Here is a 14,025-nt window from a genome sequence, read left to right on the forward strand (position 1 = left end):
GCCTTTTTAATTCTCATCCGTAAAATTCTAAACACATGTGAATTGTTTTGGTAAGCCAATAATATGCAGAATAATATCAGAATTTTGGATGAAAGGAATTCTGTAACTTTGTACAACATACTGTACAGTTTTGGATAAGTATTTAGTTGTTGTGGTTTGTATTATTATTATTAGTTTTTTGCAAACATTTCATTGGTGTGTATATATCTTACGTACAGTTTTTACATTAACATAAAATATATTTTAATTTAAATGCATCAAAAACATTAATGTCCCTTGAATGCATTTATTTTAAATATTGATGAAATTAAATGTATTATATTATATTATATTATATTACATTAATAATATTAGAAGGGTATTATATATGTATGTACAAGCACTTCTAGGCATACCCATGTCCTACTTTACTAAATAGAACTTACTTTTGTACAATAAACCTCACCTTTTTAAAAATAATATAACTATTCACATATTGCAGTTTTTGCCCTTGATGAGAACATTAGAGTTAAATATATCCCATTAATTCCTCTCCAAAACGAGAATGAGCCAAATAACAAACACAGAGCTTGCTTAACTTTATTGAATCGTATTATAATTTTTTTTTTTTTTTTTTGCAGATGGATTCAAGTGAGAAAATCTCGACTGCTACTTCTAGCCTCTTCTAACACAAACGAACGGCTTCTCTGAGCTGCAGTTGTCATCGTTCCATTGAGGTGAGCCTGTGATGAACAAAGGGAAAAACACATTCATGAATATACAGTATAAATCTTCATCCTCATGCATAATTCATCTTTAGCGTGGTTTAATCCAGCAGTGTTCACCTCCACCCTGCAGTTTTAACATCACAGCTGTTCAAATATCACGCCTCTGCACAGATTATGAACCAAACATAAGGATGGATTACCAACCGGTGCCTAATCAGCACGTGCCACAAGGCCACAGACAGAAAGTTTGAAAAGTTTGTGTCACTGATGAAGAAAGAAAGCAGTCACAAAACAGCTGCTTACTTGCATAGTTCACCTCAATGCAGTGCTCTTTCCCCAGGTAGTTACTGGGCTGAGTATAACCCCAGTTCTTGAAGTTCATTTCGAGCCCATCGCTCCAGAGCCATGTTCCTTCCTGTGCAGAAAAACAGATCACTGGTTTAGACTTTACAGTCTGTGGTGATTATTTGGTCATTTAGGTTTATTTTGTTCTAAATTCCAATTCATTTTTGCTTGTTTTAGTTATTTGGTCAATTTCATTCAGATTTTGTAGATTTTAGAATTGTTGTAGAAGTGTTCCTTAGTGTTTACAATGTTTAATAATGGTGTAAAGAATCACAAATCCAGTGGTTCAAGTAAGAGCACATTTTTATTCAACATAGGATCATTTTTAAGATTTAAAAAAATTAAAACATTAAAAAAAATAGGGAATCAAATGTAAAACAGTAATTTTAGTTTTTAGTCTGAAATTGTGTTGTTATACCAGAGACTGTTCGTTGTTAGGAAGAGCCTGCCCACACCATATCTCCCACAATAATATCAGTCAATGGGTTGTACAGAGGACCAAGGCACTGCCACTATGATTGACTATGATTGACGTTGGTTCGAAAAAAAAAAGAAAAAGAATAATAATAAACACAAATTAAAAATAGTAACTCTCCACTTGTCCAGAATATTCCTTTAATTTTACGAAGTGGAATACATTATTTTGCTAAAAATGCAAAGAAAACTTACCTGTATATAAAGTCGTTAGCATTACTGCTACTGTGAACTGATTAGTTAGTAAGCTAAACTGAGAGGCTGAGTTTAAAAGGTTTATTCCTGGAGTTTAAAAGCTTTCAGAAGTATATTTTTAGTGCTAAAACATTTGATATTGTTCTGTGTTGAGAAAATTAATAAAATCTCATTATACAAACTGTGCTCAGTTTTGCTCAACAGCTCCCCATGAGGATAGGGGAGAGAACAGCAGAGAGAAAGGTGATTAAATGATGTTAAAAGATGTTAAATCCCAAAAATCAGACTATGCAGCACAACTGAGAGAGTGTTTTTGGTAGTTAGTGGACTTGTCTTCCACTGTGGTGAGCAACTAGCAATTAATGACAAGTTTTCACAAGTTTCTCTTTAGGTTCAGAGAGGGTCACTCCAAACAGAGGGCTGAGAATCACTGACAAGATGACGGCACAAGCAACCAAAGAAACCCACAAATTTTCCTTGTTAGAAATTACAATAACCACTATATTACCACAATTTAGCATGTAGCTTTAATGGTTTATGGCCATTTTCTTTTAACATGCATAATATATTGCTAATAGTTATTCTTGGTAGCTATCTAGCTAGCTAACTTTCCAATTCCACCTTAAATGGTGCAACAGATGCCAGAGGCTGCAGGATTTAAGGTGGAACAGAAACATAACATACAATAAAGTAAATGTTAGCGAATCCCCATCAAAGGGGAATAACATATTGTTAATAGTTTGATTTTGGAGGAGCAAAAACAAACAACAAAATGCTTATACGCACCTGTTTTTATTAGTGACTTATTATACAACAGACTGTATCAAAATAAAAGTCAAAGTAAAATCAACCAACAGTTTAGAACAGATTATCCACACAAATACAGAAACACGTGAGCATGTGTAGGAAGCAGAATTAATTCAGATTCTGGATAATAAACAGATTTTTACTCAACTTTTCAGTGTGTTTTCTCCACTTGTAAAAGTCACAGGGATTACAGTTATTTATGAAAGAACAGAATATCCAGAAAGGCTCGGGTTTTTGTTAACACTTACTTTTACAGCATCATAGCCACCGATCCAGGTCCTGGTGTTGGAACCAGTGGCTTGTTTGATGAGATTCTGAATGAAGAAGTTTTCCTCCTTGTTATGAACTGAAGCAAGATTGCCACCGTTCTTCAAACAGTGAACCTGAAATAGAAAAAAACTTGTATTCAAACGTTGCTGTTCATCCTCTCTTCACCTTTTTAAATTCACTGTGCCTATTGATATCCACTTCAGCCCAGCTGCCCATGGTCCATCTGCTGATACTATAATATTTGAAGGCCTCTGCTCAACAATTATAACAAATGATAGTCCTTTAATAATCTCTAAATGTGACGAGTTGTCTCACTGTATCACACTTTCTTACACATCACCAGACAATGCTCTAGTAGGCATCATTGTGCCAGGCCATGGTTGAAACTTGAACCCACCGATTTCTGCTTGCAGTTATTGTAATTCATACAACCATTGCTGTAATCATTACAGTACACACCACCATAACAACGACTTTTTTGGAGAAATTAGTCATTTATTTTATATATATATATATATATATATATATATATATATATATATATATATATATATATATATATATACATATATATTTCTTTAGGCACCTACAACAACAAAAGTTAAAAACATTTCTCTCTTACAATATCACAAAAAAACTCATATCATAATCATCAAGTTCTCTCAACACACAGCCCTATCAGTGTACCTCTGCATCAGCCCATCCAACTTTGGTATTGAAGAACTTGTAAAACTTGCCTCCAAGAGCAGGCCATGGGCATGATGTATTTCCTGTGACAAATGTACTGATATGAATATGAGTTTTTACAGGTATCACAGAACGCCTAAATTGAATCACTTTTTTAAGGCAGATTCCACTAAAATATCATTATGATGTAAGATTAACAGTGATCCAAAATGACAGGCTTAAGGTAATTGACATGAGGCATTTGCAAAATGGTCATTAAACTGGATTTTAAAACTCCACTGACAACTTGATTTTACATTAACAATGAGACTTTTAAATAATGCAATTTAAAAATTAAGATATTTTTGCATATGTAGTTCAGACTATAGTTCATTACAAATTCTATGAAATCTTTAGCAGACAGGGGGTCCAGATCGAGTCTCTAAAAGAAGACTACTGCAATTATAGGTCATACACCAGACATAAAGATACATTGAATAATCTACATCATATACTGTAGTATAGGTTGGCAGTATGGTGTGATCTAGAATAAAATATAAAAATAAGTACATTTAATTCCATTTCTAACGTACAGTAAATTCTTATTCTAAATTTAGAGCAGATTAGTGAGTTTTTTTTTGTGAGGGTGGGGTGATTTCTCTTACCTGTGCCCAACAAAAGACCAAACAAGAAGAAGGCAGTCCAGATCCCCATGGCTTTGGGCAAAACACTGAATAAAGAGTGCAAACCAGTAGATAGTACATACATACACCTTTTTCTCATTAAGCATTCTTGATGTTTATAAAAAATCTAATAAAATTAACGCACCTGGCAGCTGTTGTGTTTCTTTTTTGGTTGTGTGTGGAATAGGAAGGCTTCAGGAGTTCTGGATGTTCTGAAGACTAAGCACCTTTTTAAAGGTTTAAAGGTTGAGCAATTCTCAAGCATGTGATTGAGCAATTTTCATACAGCCTACAGAGAGAAAAAAAATCTTAAAATATCGATGGATTGTTATTTCTATTAGAATTTTTTACCTGCTGTAAAAAATAAATTTTAATATAACATCTTATTTTACAATATGACAAATAAAATTCTTAAAGGGACCACTATCAAGAATTGCCTGAATATACAAACTATTTACTTTACAGTTTACTGAGCATCACTAATGTTTATATGTTGAATTTATACAGCTCTGGATAAAAATAAAGAAGGACTTCAGTTTCTGAATCAGTTTTTCTAATTTTGCTATTTATAGGTATTTGTTTGAGCAAAATGAACATTGTTGTTTTATTCTATAAACTACATACAACATTTCTTCCAAATTCAAAATATTCTCAAGTAATTATTTGCAGAAAATGAGAAATGGCTGAAATAACAAAAAAGATGCAGAGCTTTCAGATCTCAAAAAATGCAAAGAAAACAAGTTCATATTCATAAAGTTTTAAGAGTTCAGAAATCAATATTTGGTGGAATAACCCTGGGTTTTAATCACAGTTTTCATGCATCTTGGCATCATGTTCTCCTCCACCAGTCTTACACACTTATTTTGGATCACTTTATGCCTTTACTCCTGGTGCAAAAAATTCAAGCAGTTTAGCTTGGTTTGATAGCTTGTGATTATCCAGCTTCCTCTTGACTATATTCTAGAGGTGTGAAACTTATATATTATATAGATGTATTACAAACAGAGTGATCTTTTTTAAGCGTTTATTTATTTTATTATTAAAGATTATGGCTCAGAGACAATGAAAACCCAAAAATCAGTTTCTCAGAAAATTAGAATATTAGATAAGACCAATTGGTACTTTCTGCAGTGTGGGGACTGTATATCCATAGATAAAGCTGTCAGTAGAGGGAATCATGAAGTGCTGTAAGATTTTGTGGGGAAACAAAACTGCACTGACTTTAAACTTGATAAAAGACAGTGGATCAACACCAGCAGATGACATGTCTCTCCAAACCGTCACTGATCATCAGTAAATTTCACATTTCATTTGTAAATCAAGGGAGCAGAGTCTGGAGGAAGAGTGGAGAGACACACAGTCCAAACTGCTTGAGGACTAGTGTGAAGTTTCTACAATCAGTGATGGTTTGGAGAGACATGTCATCTGCTGGTGTTGATCCACTGTGTTTTATTATCAAGTCTAAAGTCAGTTCAGTTTTGTTTTCCCACAAAATCTTACAGCACTTCATGCTTCCCTCTGCTCACAACTTTTATGGAGATGCAGATTTCGGTTTTCAGCAGGATTTGGCACACTGCCCACACTGCCAAAAGTATCAATTTTGGGTTTTCATTGGCTGTAAGCCAAAGATTTTCAAAGATATTCTATTTTTTTGAGATGACCCTGTACAGTGCAGTGAAAAAGGATTTGCCCTTATATATTTATTTTGTGTTTGCTTTTCTGCAACAAAGATCTTGATGATCTCCCGGACTTTGGGTAAATATTCTGTGAACTGATGTGACAAAAGTGGAACATTTTGGAAGGTGTGTGTCCTGTTATGACACATTTCAGAAAAAAACAATATCATACAAAAAGTTAAACATGGTGGTGGTAGTGTGATGTTCTGGCTCAGGCAGAACCCAATGTGTCTGAATTATAATAATTCTGTAAAGAAAAGAAGAGCCAACATTTCTCCACAGAGATATGAAAGACTAATTGCCAGTTATCGGTAAAGCTTGATTGAAGTTCCAACAAAGTTATTAGGTTTCAGGGCAAATACTTTTTCACACATGGCCAGGTTGGTTTGGATAGATTGTTGTCTCTTAATAAATTAAATTACTATTTAAATACGTTTTATATTTACCAAGGTTACATTTGTCTGAAAAATGTAAGTATGGTAAAATACTTTTTCACAGCACAGTATTTCTAACTTTTCATCAGTATGAAATAGGCCTTGCCACAAGAAAGAACTGGCTGGCTGATTCATAGTTAACAGGTCAGATTTTATCTTTCATTTGTGGACATCAGTTAGGAAATTGCACAAAACTTACAATTTACAAAATCTGTACACAATGACTCTGTAATATTTTGCCCTGAGGATGGGGAATAAGAACAGAAACAACAAGACATTTGACAATTCATGCTTTAACAATTTTATTGGAAAGCTTTTAATAAAACAAACATTTAAGCAAGTAAAATAAGTTATTTATTTTAAAATTAAAATTATTTTAAAACTTAACTTTTATTACTTTTACACACAACTGGTTGGATGTTATCCCCACACAGCAACTGTGGATCACTTAATGAGCCTTAGCCACCCATAACCATGTCTTTTGTTTTGTTAGCATAATTTACCTTAAACTTTCTTTGGTTATGTAGATCTGAATATGATATTTCAGTATTACTTTATTTCACACTACAGCAAATGACTGTAAACATAAACACCTAAACATAAAAAACACCTGAATATATAATTACTAACTAAATAACTTAAGTAATGTCTGAAAACCTACTGTACCAGTATGAACTATATGGAATTCTGTTGCTCCAGTTCAATAATCACTAAGAATTTATTAGGTTATTTTGTAGTAATTGCAAAAAAAAAAAAAAAAAAATACACGGTTTCTTAGCCGAAGATGGTTACATTTTTCTCAGTCCTGTTACCAAAACTCATGTGACATTTAAAAAGCATGTTTAAAATAAACTTCCTTAATTCCTTTGATTTTTTTTTCTCAAAAAAGTGTTTATTTTAAAGAAACGGTTGACTACATGTTCACCTGATTGATATTTATGACACAAGAATTCACTCTACATGCATGCACATTGTATTTTTCTAAAATACGCAAAGCCATTTTATCTTTTCAAGAAGATCCAAACATGAAATTGATCCAATTTATTATCATGCAATTTATTAAACCAATGGATAAATGATGAACCAAACAGAATTTGAAAAAAGGGGTTTACATTAACTAATATTCACATTAATAAATATAAATATCTTTAAATTTTACTGCACTGTATCCCATTTATACTTACCTGCTCTTCTGTATCAGGTGTATGTATTTAAATTAAACTGTTTTTAAGTCATGTATAGATAAATGAATACATGCATTTTGTCATGAAAAAGTACACATATAAAATTGTATCAGGAATCTATTTCCATGCATGAACCTTTATTTGAGGCTGTTCCTGCATTTATTTATTTCAACATTTACTTATTTCCACCCCTCGCCGCGAGGGGCCGCCGGACGTGAAAGTTGAACAAAACCATCCATTACCCTCATTAGCTAATGATTTTAAGAGCCATGTCCCAAATAACTACCCTCTATTTGGTTTAGTATGGATTGTTTAGTTCAGCTCAGCGCCGATATGGACTTTGGGCTGGGTCGGTCGGGTCAGGGAAAGAAATAGGGCTGGGCTCGAGCCGCGACTGGGGGAGCAGCTGGCCCGCGCGCCCCGTCGTTCCGCCCCTCGTCCGGAAGCCTCCGCACACATCGCATCCCTCCTTTTCACGTCCGGAGTTTTACGCTACCTTGTCAACCCTGCTGGTATTGGTATATATTTAAAGGTAAAAATACAAAAAAAGCACTATATTAGAGCTCGCTCCCAGCAAAACTGAAGGAAGGGTATTCCTACTAGTTAAAAGCCTAAATCAATTTTATTTTTGAATTTTACATTTTTAATTGTTTATTATATTTTTTTCTAATGTATTGCTTGACATTTGCACTTATGTAGCAATGGGATTGAGTCAATGTTGTTTAAAGCCTCAAATGAAAATAGAACTATCCTGAAAAACACATGAAAACATTATTAAAAAAAAAAAACTAAATGTAGGTCAAAAAAATGTAAAATGTAGGGCCGGAAAAAAAGCACATCGATGGGTAACTTGTGTGAACACTGGCAGCCCGTCATTCCTCCGCTTCTCGGCGGGGGTGGCGGTTGGGACGGACCACGTACCTTATTAACATATAAATGCAGAAATACAGAAAGAAATAAATGAATAAATACACGTTGAAATAAATACAAAAATGAATAAATCCAGAGATGTATAAACGTAGAAATACATAAATCAACAAATATATAATATCTATAGGATTATTTATGAATGTATTTATTTATTCATTATTTTATATGTGCATTTATTGCATTATACAAAAAAAAAAGCTCAGCAACCTACCCAGATAGCCACCGAGTGCTGGCCCAGAATTGGGCCTTAGCTGGTTTCTGACTGTCCTCAAAGCTGGCCCAGAACCAGCCACTGGACTCGGCCCAGTGTATTTTTGAACGTAGGACCAGGACTGGGCCTTATTCGGTTTCTGACTCCTCAAAGCTGGCTGGGAGTCGGTCACCGGACTCAGCCCAGTGTCTTTTTGAATGTGGGGCCAGGTCTGGGCCTTATTCAGTTTCTGACTGTTCTGGAAGCTGGCTGAGATTCGGTCACCGGACTCGGCCCAGTGTCTTTTTGAACGTAGGACCAGGACTGGCCCAGATAGCCACCGAGTGCTGGCCCAGAATTGGGCCTTAGCTGGTTTCTGACTGTCCTCAAAGCTGGCCCAGAACCAGCCACTGGACTCGGCCCAGTGTATTTTTGAACGTAGGACCAGGACTGGGCCTTATTCGGTTTCTGACTCCTCAAAGCTGGCTGGGAGTCGGTCACCGGACTCAGCCCAGTGTCTTTTTGAATGTGGGGCCAGGTCTGGGCCTTATTCAGTTTCTGACTGTTCTGGAAGCTGGCTGAGATTCGGTCACCGGACTCGGCCCAGTGTCTTTTTGAACGTAGGACCAGGACTGGGCCTTACTCGGTTTCTGACTCCTCAAAGCTGGCTGAGATTCGGTCACCGGACTCGGTCCAGTGTCTTTTTGAACGTAGGACCAGGTCTGGGCCTTTTCCGGTTTCTGACTCCTTGAAGCTGGCTGAGATTCGGTCACCGGACTCGGTCCAGTGCCCAACATTGGGCTGAATAGAGTAAGCAAACTGCTTGTAACTGAAGGTACTTTGTCTTTTACTGTTGGTGAATTTGTTTTCTAAGAACTAGTAGATTCAGGAACCTACAATGTTATTCCTACTACTACAAGCTACAAGCTATTTGTACATAAAATTTACGTAAATAACCACTTCGTACATCAGTACATCAATATGATTATTATATTATTATATTATATTATATATATTATATATTATTATAGGAAACACTAATAAGGAACTTACCATTGGTTTAAATAAAGTATTTTGTTTACTCAATTAGTGTTAATGAGAAAAAAAAGCTCAAAGAAAGACATAAAACAAAGACTTATATTAAATTTATGTTTAATTCATAAATTTTACATATTAAAAAAAAGGAAAAAAAAGAAAACAGAAACAGAATACAATTTGCAAATCTGAATCGAATTGTGGGATTCCCAAAGATTCACAGCCCTACTCTGTACTATGAATAACATTGGTTTAATAGGTTTAAGGTTAAAGGTTTGGCACCTGTGGACTTCTTGTTACTTTTTACCGTATTTATTTTTATTTGCATCTGTTTTAATGCATGGTACCTTTGCTACGTAAAACTCTCTTAATATTGAGATAATTGGTTTTAAGAAAATTGCATCAGCCTAAAACATTTTCACAGTAATGTACATACACACATACTGTATAGGTTTTTGTGTGTGTTTGATCTGTACTATGGAGGACCAGAAATGACATAAGTATAAATTAATAAATGCACATATTAATGTAGAAATACATAAATATAGACATAAATAAATGAATAAATAAATACATGTTGAAATAAATAAATATATAAATAAATGAACATATAAATGAATGAATAAATAAATAAATAAATAAATACACGCATAAATATTTGCATAGGTAAATAAATAAATTAATAAATACATTTCTTATTTATTTATACATTTATTTATATATTAATGTGCATTTATTTATTTATTTATTTATTCATTTATTTATTTCACCATTTCTACATTTATTCATTTATTTATTTCAACATTTCTACATTTATTTATTCATTTATTTTCACATTTCTTCATTTATTTATTTCCACATTTCTTCATTTATTTATTTCCACATTTCTGCATGTCTATGGTAATTAGAGCAATTAAAGCAGGATTGGTTGCGGGACACAGAAGTACAGCGGCTGTCTTTATACAGTAATTCACAAGAAAACAGACATGGGGGTTCCAGTAAAGAAGTGTTTTACACACCAGTACAGTGGTGTATACACCAGTACACCCTACAGAACAGTGTTTTACACACCAGTACATAACAGGACAGTGGTGTATACACCAGTACACACTGGTGTACCGGCGCACACCCCGCTGTGCTGGTGTGTGTCCCGGCGCACACCCCACCGTCCTGTACTTCCGGTATCAGTGAGAAGGAAACAAAGGGACGGCACAGCAACATCACGGCTATAACCCCTACTGCAGTAACAACTGCTGAAAATAAATGAGGGTCAACAGCTTCAAAATGTTGCCGCTGCAGGCCAAGACAGGAGCAGTAGAGCCAACACTTTTGCATCTCAAAAACTAATCCTGCTTTAGAGCGAGGATAGGACCACCTACCTAACTATCATACAAATGCAGAAATACAGAAATAAATAAATTAATAAATGTGGAAATAAATCAATAAATAAATGTGGAAATAAATCAATAAATAAATGTGGAAATAAATGAATGAATAAACAAATGTTAAAATAAATAAATGCACATATAAATGAATAATTAAAAAATATATAAAAAATAAATAAGAAATGTATGTATTATTTTATTTATTTAACTATACAATTATTCATGCGTGCATTTATTTATTTATACATATGTCATTTTTGGTCCACCATACTGTACTACTTAAATAAATAAATACATCTACATTAATTATACGGAAAATGTGTTGATTATAGATATTAAAATAATATAAGACAATTAAAGATAAAGATAATTTAATAATTCATTGATGTCTCCTCCTCAGTAAATTTATATCTTACTCCCGTTTGGAGAACATGTTGGCATTAGCGTCCAATGCAACACCTAACATTAGCCTGAGAGCATTACACACCAGTATAGTTTTGCTTATTTATATTTCCTGAGTAGGCTCTAAAAGCAAGTTATACCTTTTCTACACATATTTAATTGTACGCTTGTTTCTATAGATACAACTATCAACTAATAGAATCAAAGTACAGTAATAGTTTAATGTTAAATATGTTTATTGCAGTCATATTTGCAAATATAATGTTATGTTTGCCCATTGTGACCATTTTTTTTTTGCCCATAATGTTGACCATTTTAAATTCAGCATCACATTCTTAACATAAGTACTTGGAAAATTGGGCACTAGCAGAAGCGAAAGTAGGGGCAGCAACATTAAAACATATATTAATTTACTGACAATAATAAAAGGCATCTATGATTTTCCTATTTCATTTTCTGCCAATAGATAGATAGATAGATAGATAGATAGATAGATAGATAGATAGATAGATACTTTATTTATCCCGAAGGAAATTTAGGATATATATAAATATAATATAAAACATGAATAAGTTAATTGCTCTGAAAAGCTCCACTATTTTACTTAATGCTGTTAAATTCTCCTGTTGTGTCTAAGTTAGTTATAGATAACTGTATGTAATTTGATTTTACATTTTTTAAGTAAAACACTTTTGTCTCTAGTATACTAATATAACTTACTGCACACACAAACAACTTCTAGTGTGATTTTACAAATTAGAGAAATGTTGACTAAAGCTTATTTGGTAGTAGTGAGTGTGTATATAAAACTGTGCTAGCTAAGTTAATAAAGTACTTACATTTTTAACAAAGTAGCAGAGTGTGCAGGAACATATTACTGATCTTTATTACTGAATAAAGATTTTTTTGTATTAACTGACAGACACAGCACCATTTTATTTAACTAAAAAGCTAGCTAAAACAAACATTACACAGTGACTTGTAGAGACACACAACCACTAAGTTAACCTAGCTGACTAGCTAGCTAATGTACAACATCTAAACAAAAGTTTAGGTTAGCTAATAAAAAACAATTCGCTAGCTAACTACCAAATTGGTTAACTAGCCAGCCTAAATGCTTTTACGGTATGTATGTTTGTAAAAGCATTTAAGCTAACGCTAGCAAACTAGCTGGTTTCTATCCTAGCAAGCTAACTATTTATTAGCTTAGCTAACCTAAATAAGGTTACCGAAACAGTACTTCTGTTCTGGCCTTGTACACTAGTTAACAATTTTAATTTCAAGTAAAACCATACTTTTTGGTTGTATGTTAATGACTGTTATAGCTGCATTATCATTTACATTAACATGAAATGTGTTTAATGCTACATTCTGAGATAATTTAGCCTCAGATAATATCACCTTGATATGCTGCTAAGTTAGCTAGCTTAGCTAACTGAAGAGGCGACACACAGATAGGGTTATAACTCATATTTGACGGTCAAAATATTTATTAAGTACATGGAATCTAAATAAATGATATTTCAAAAAAGGTACTTAATACTTAGGTACGTAGGTTTGCTACCTACCTACAAACTTCAAAGGTTTCAGGATAGCTGACAGTTGAGGAAAGTTTTAATGTTTGAGGAATCCGCGCGCCAAGTGCTACGAGAAACCGCACGGGTTGAACTGGGCTGATGCGCAGGGGCACCAAGGTAAATATCACCTAGATCACTCTAAACGTGATCACACACACAGCTTATCCAGTCCATGTAGAAAAATGTGGCCAATAGAATTAGACTCTCTGGGTGTGTGTGTGTGAAGCAGTACTATAACAGGCTGTGTGTGCGTGTGCGTGTGTACTATAACAGTGCTGGTACAGGGTCGTCTGCCGTATTTGAGCCAGTACACACCTGTGTTCAGATAATCAACAGGTCAGGTGCGTCAGTCCTTCACCAGCACCAAAACGACTGCTCAGTGACACTGATGTAGAACAGTCAGAAAGTGACACTGGGCCAGCTGTGGGCCAGAAGTATTTTTCTGCTTGCGACTCTAAACCAGCAGTGCCGACTTAGAAACGAGTCCGGGCCAAAGTCGCTGGCTATCTGGGTAGATGCTGGTTAACTAGTTAACTTGAGGGCAACATATGCGTTCAGAAAAGGGGCAGGTGGTGCAGAAATTATTGGCAAACCCTTAATTCCTCTGTGATGGGGAGCTGAAATAAACCTTTACCAATTTTTTATTTTATTTTATTTTCTCTTCCATCTTCAATGCTCCAGCTTCTGCCCTCTCTTGCCCAGTTTAAGGTGGAAGAGAAAACTTAGCTAGCATTAAATCTACACATTAAACCATGCCAATATAGTAGTTAAATGACTCATTAAACTATGGTAATATAGCAGTTATTGTGATTTTTAACAAGGAAAATGCTAAAATTTGTGGGTTTGGTTTGGTTGATTGTGCCGCCATCTTTCCAGGGATTCTCATTGCCCTGTGTTTTGAGTGTACTGTCTGTGGAAGCAATACGGTGCAAGGTGTAAGGTTCCTTACAAGTGGTGCATGTGCAATTAAATTAACTGAAAGACTCACCTGAAACATATCAGTTCCTCTTACTATGAATAGAGTACTATCCATCAGTGAAAATACACTTATATAGGCACAGCAAG

At 34.4% G+C, this 14,025-nt stretch overlaps 1 protein-coding gene across 1 annotated transcript; it reads right to left on the reverse strand.

Annotated features, from left to right (window-relative positions):
- Positions 1 to 563: 563 nt before the first annotated feature.
- On the reverse strand, positions 564 to 4,363 carry LOC103032100 (galactose-specific lectin nattectin). The gene is made up of 6 exons (XM_007238211.4): positions 4,293 to 4,363; positions 4,130 to 4,194; positions 3,486 to 3,568; positions 2,777 to 2,911; positions 1,011 to 1,122; positions 564 to 722 (listed from the first exon to the last, which is right to left on the reverse strand). Exons 2-6 carry the CDS (start codon positions 4,176 to 4,178, stop codon positions 655 to 657), a joined length of 447 nt encoding a protein of 148 aa, XP_007238273.3. The 5' UTR covers positions 4,179 to 4,194; positions 4,293 to 4,363; the 3' UTR covers positions 564 to 654.
- Between the last annotated feature and the right edge of the window lie 9,662 nt (positions 4,364 to 14,025).

This window comes from Astyanax mexicanus, chromosome 10 (genome assembly GCF_023375975.1).
Source record: "Astyanax mexicanus isolate ESR-SI-001 chromosome 10, AstMex3_surface, whole genome shotgun sequence".
In the NCBI taxonomy this organism is placed as follows: domain Eukaryota; kingdom Metazoa; phylum Chordata; class Actinopteri; order Characiformes; family Acestrorhamphidae; genus Astyanax; species Astyanax mexicanus.

Excerpts from the sequence above, each read along its gene's own strand:
- LOC103032100 (XM_007238211.4), bottom strand. The coding sequence starts at position 4,178 with ATGGGGATCTGGACTGCCTTCTTCTTGTTTGGTCTTTTGTTGGGCACA. Across the intron at positions 3,569-4,129 it reads TGGTCTTTTGTTGGGCACAG|GAAATACATCATGCCCATGG; the intron begins GTAAGAGAAATC and ends CATTTGTCACAG. Across the intron at positions 2,912-3,485 it reads TTGGATGGGCTGATGCAGAG|GTTCACTGTTTGAAGAACGG; the intron begins GTACACTGATAG and ends TTTCTATTTCAG.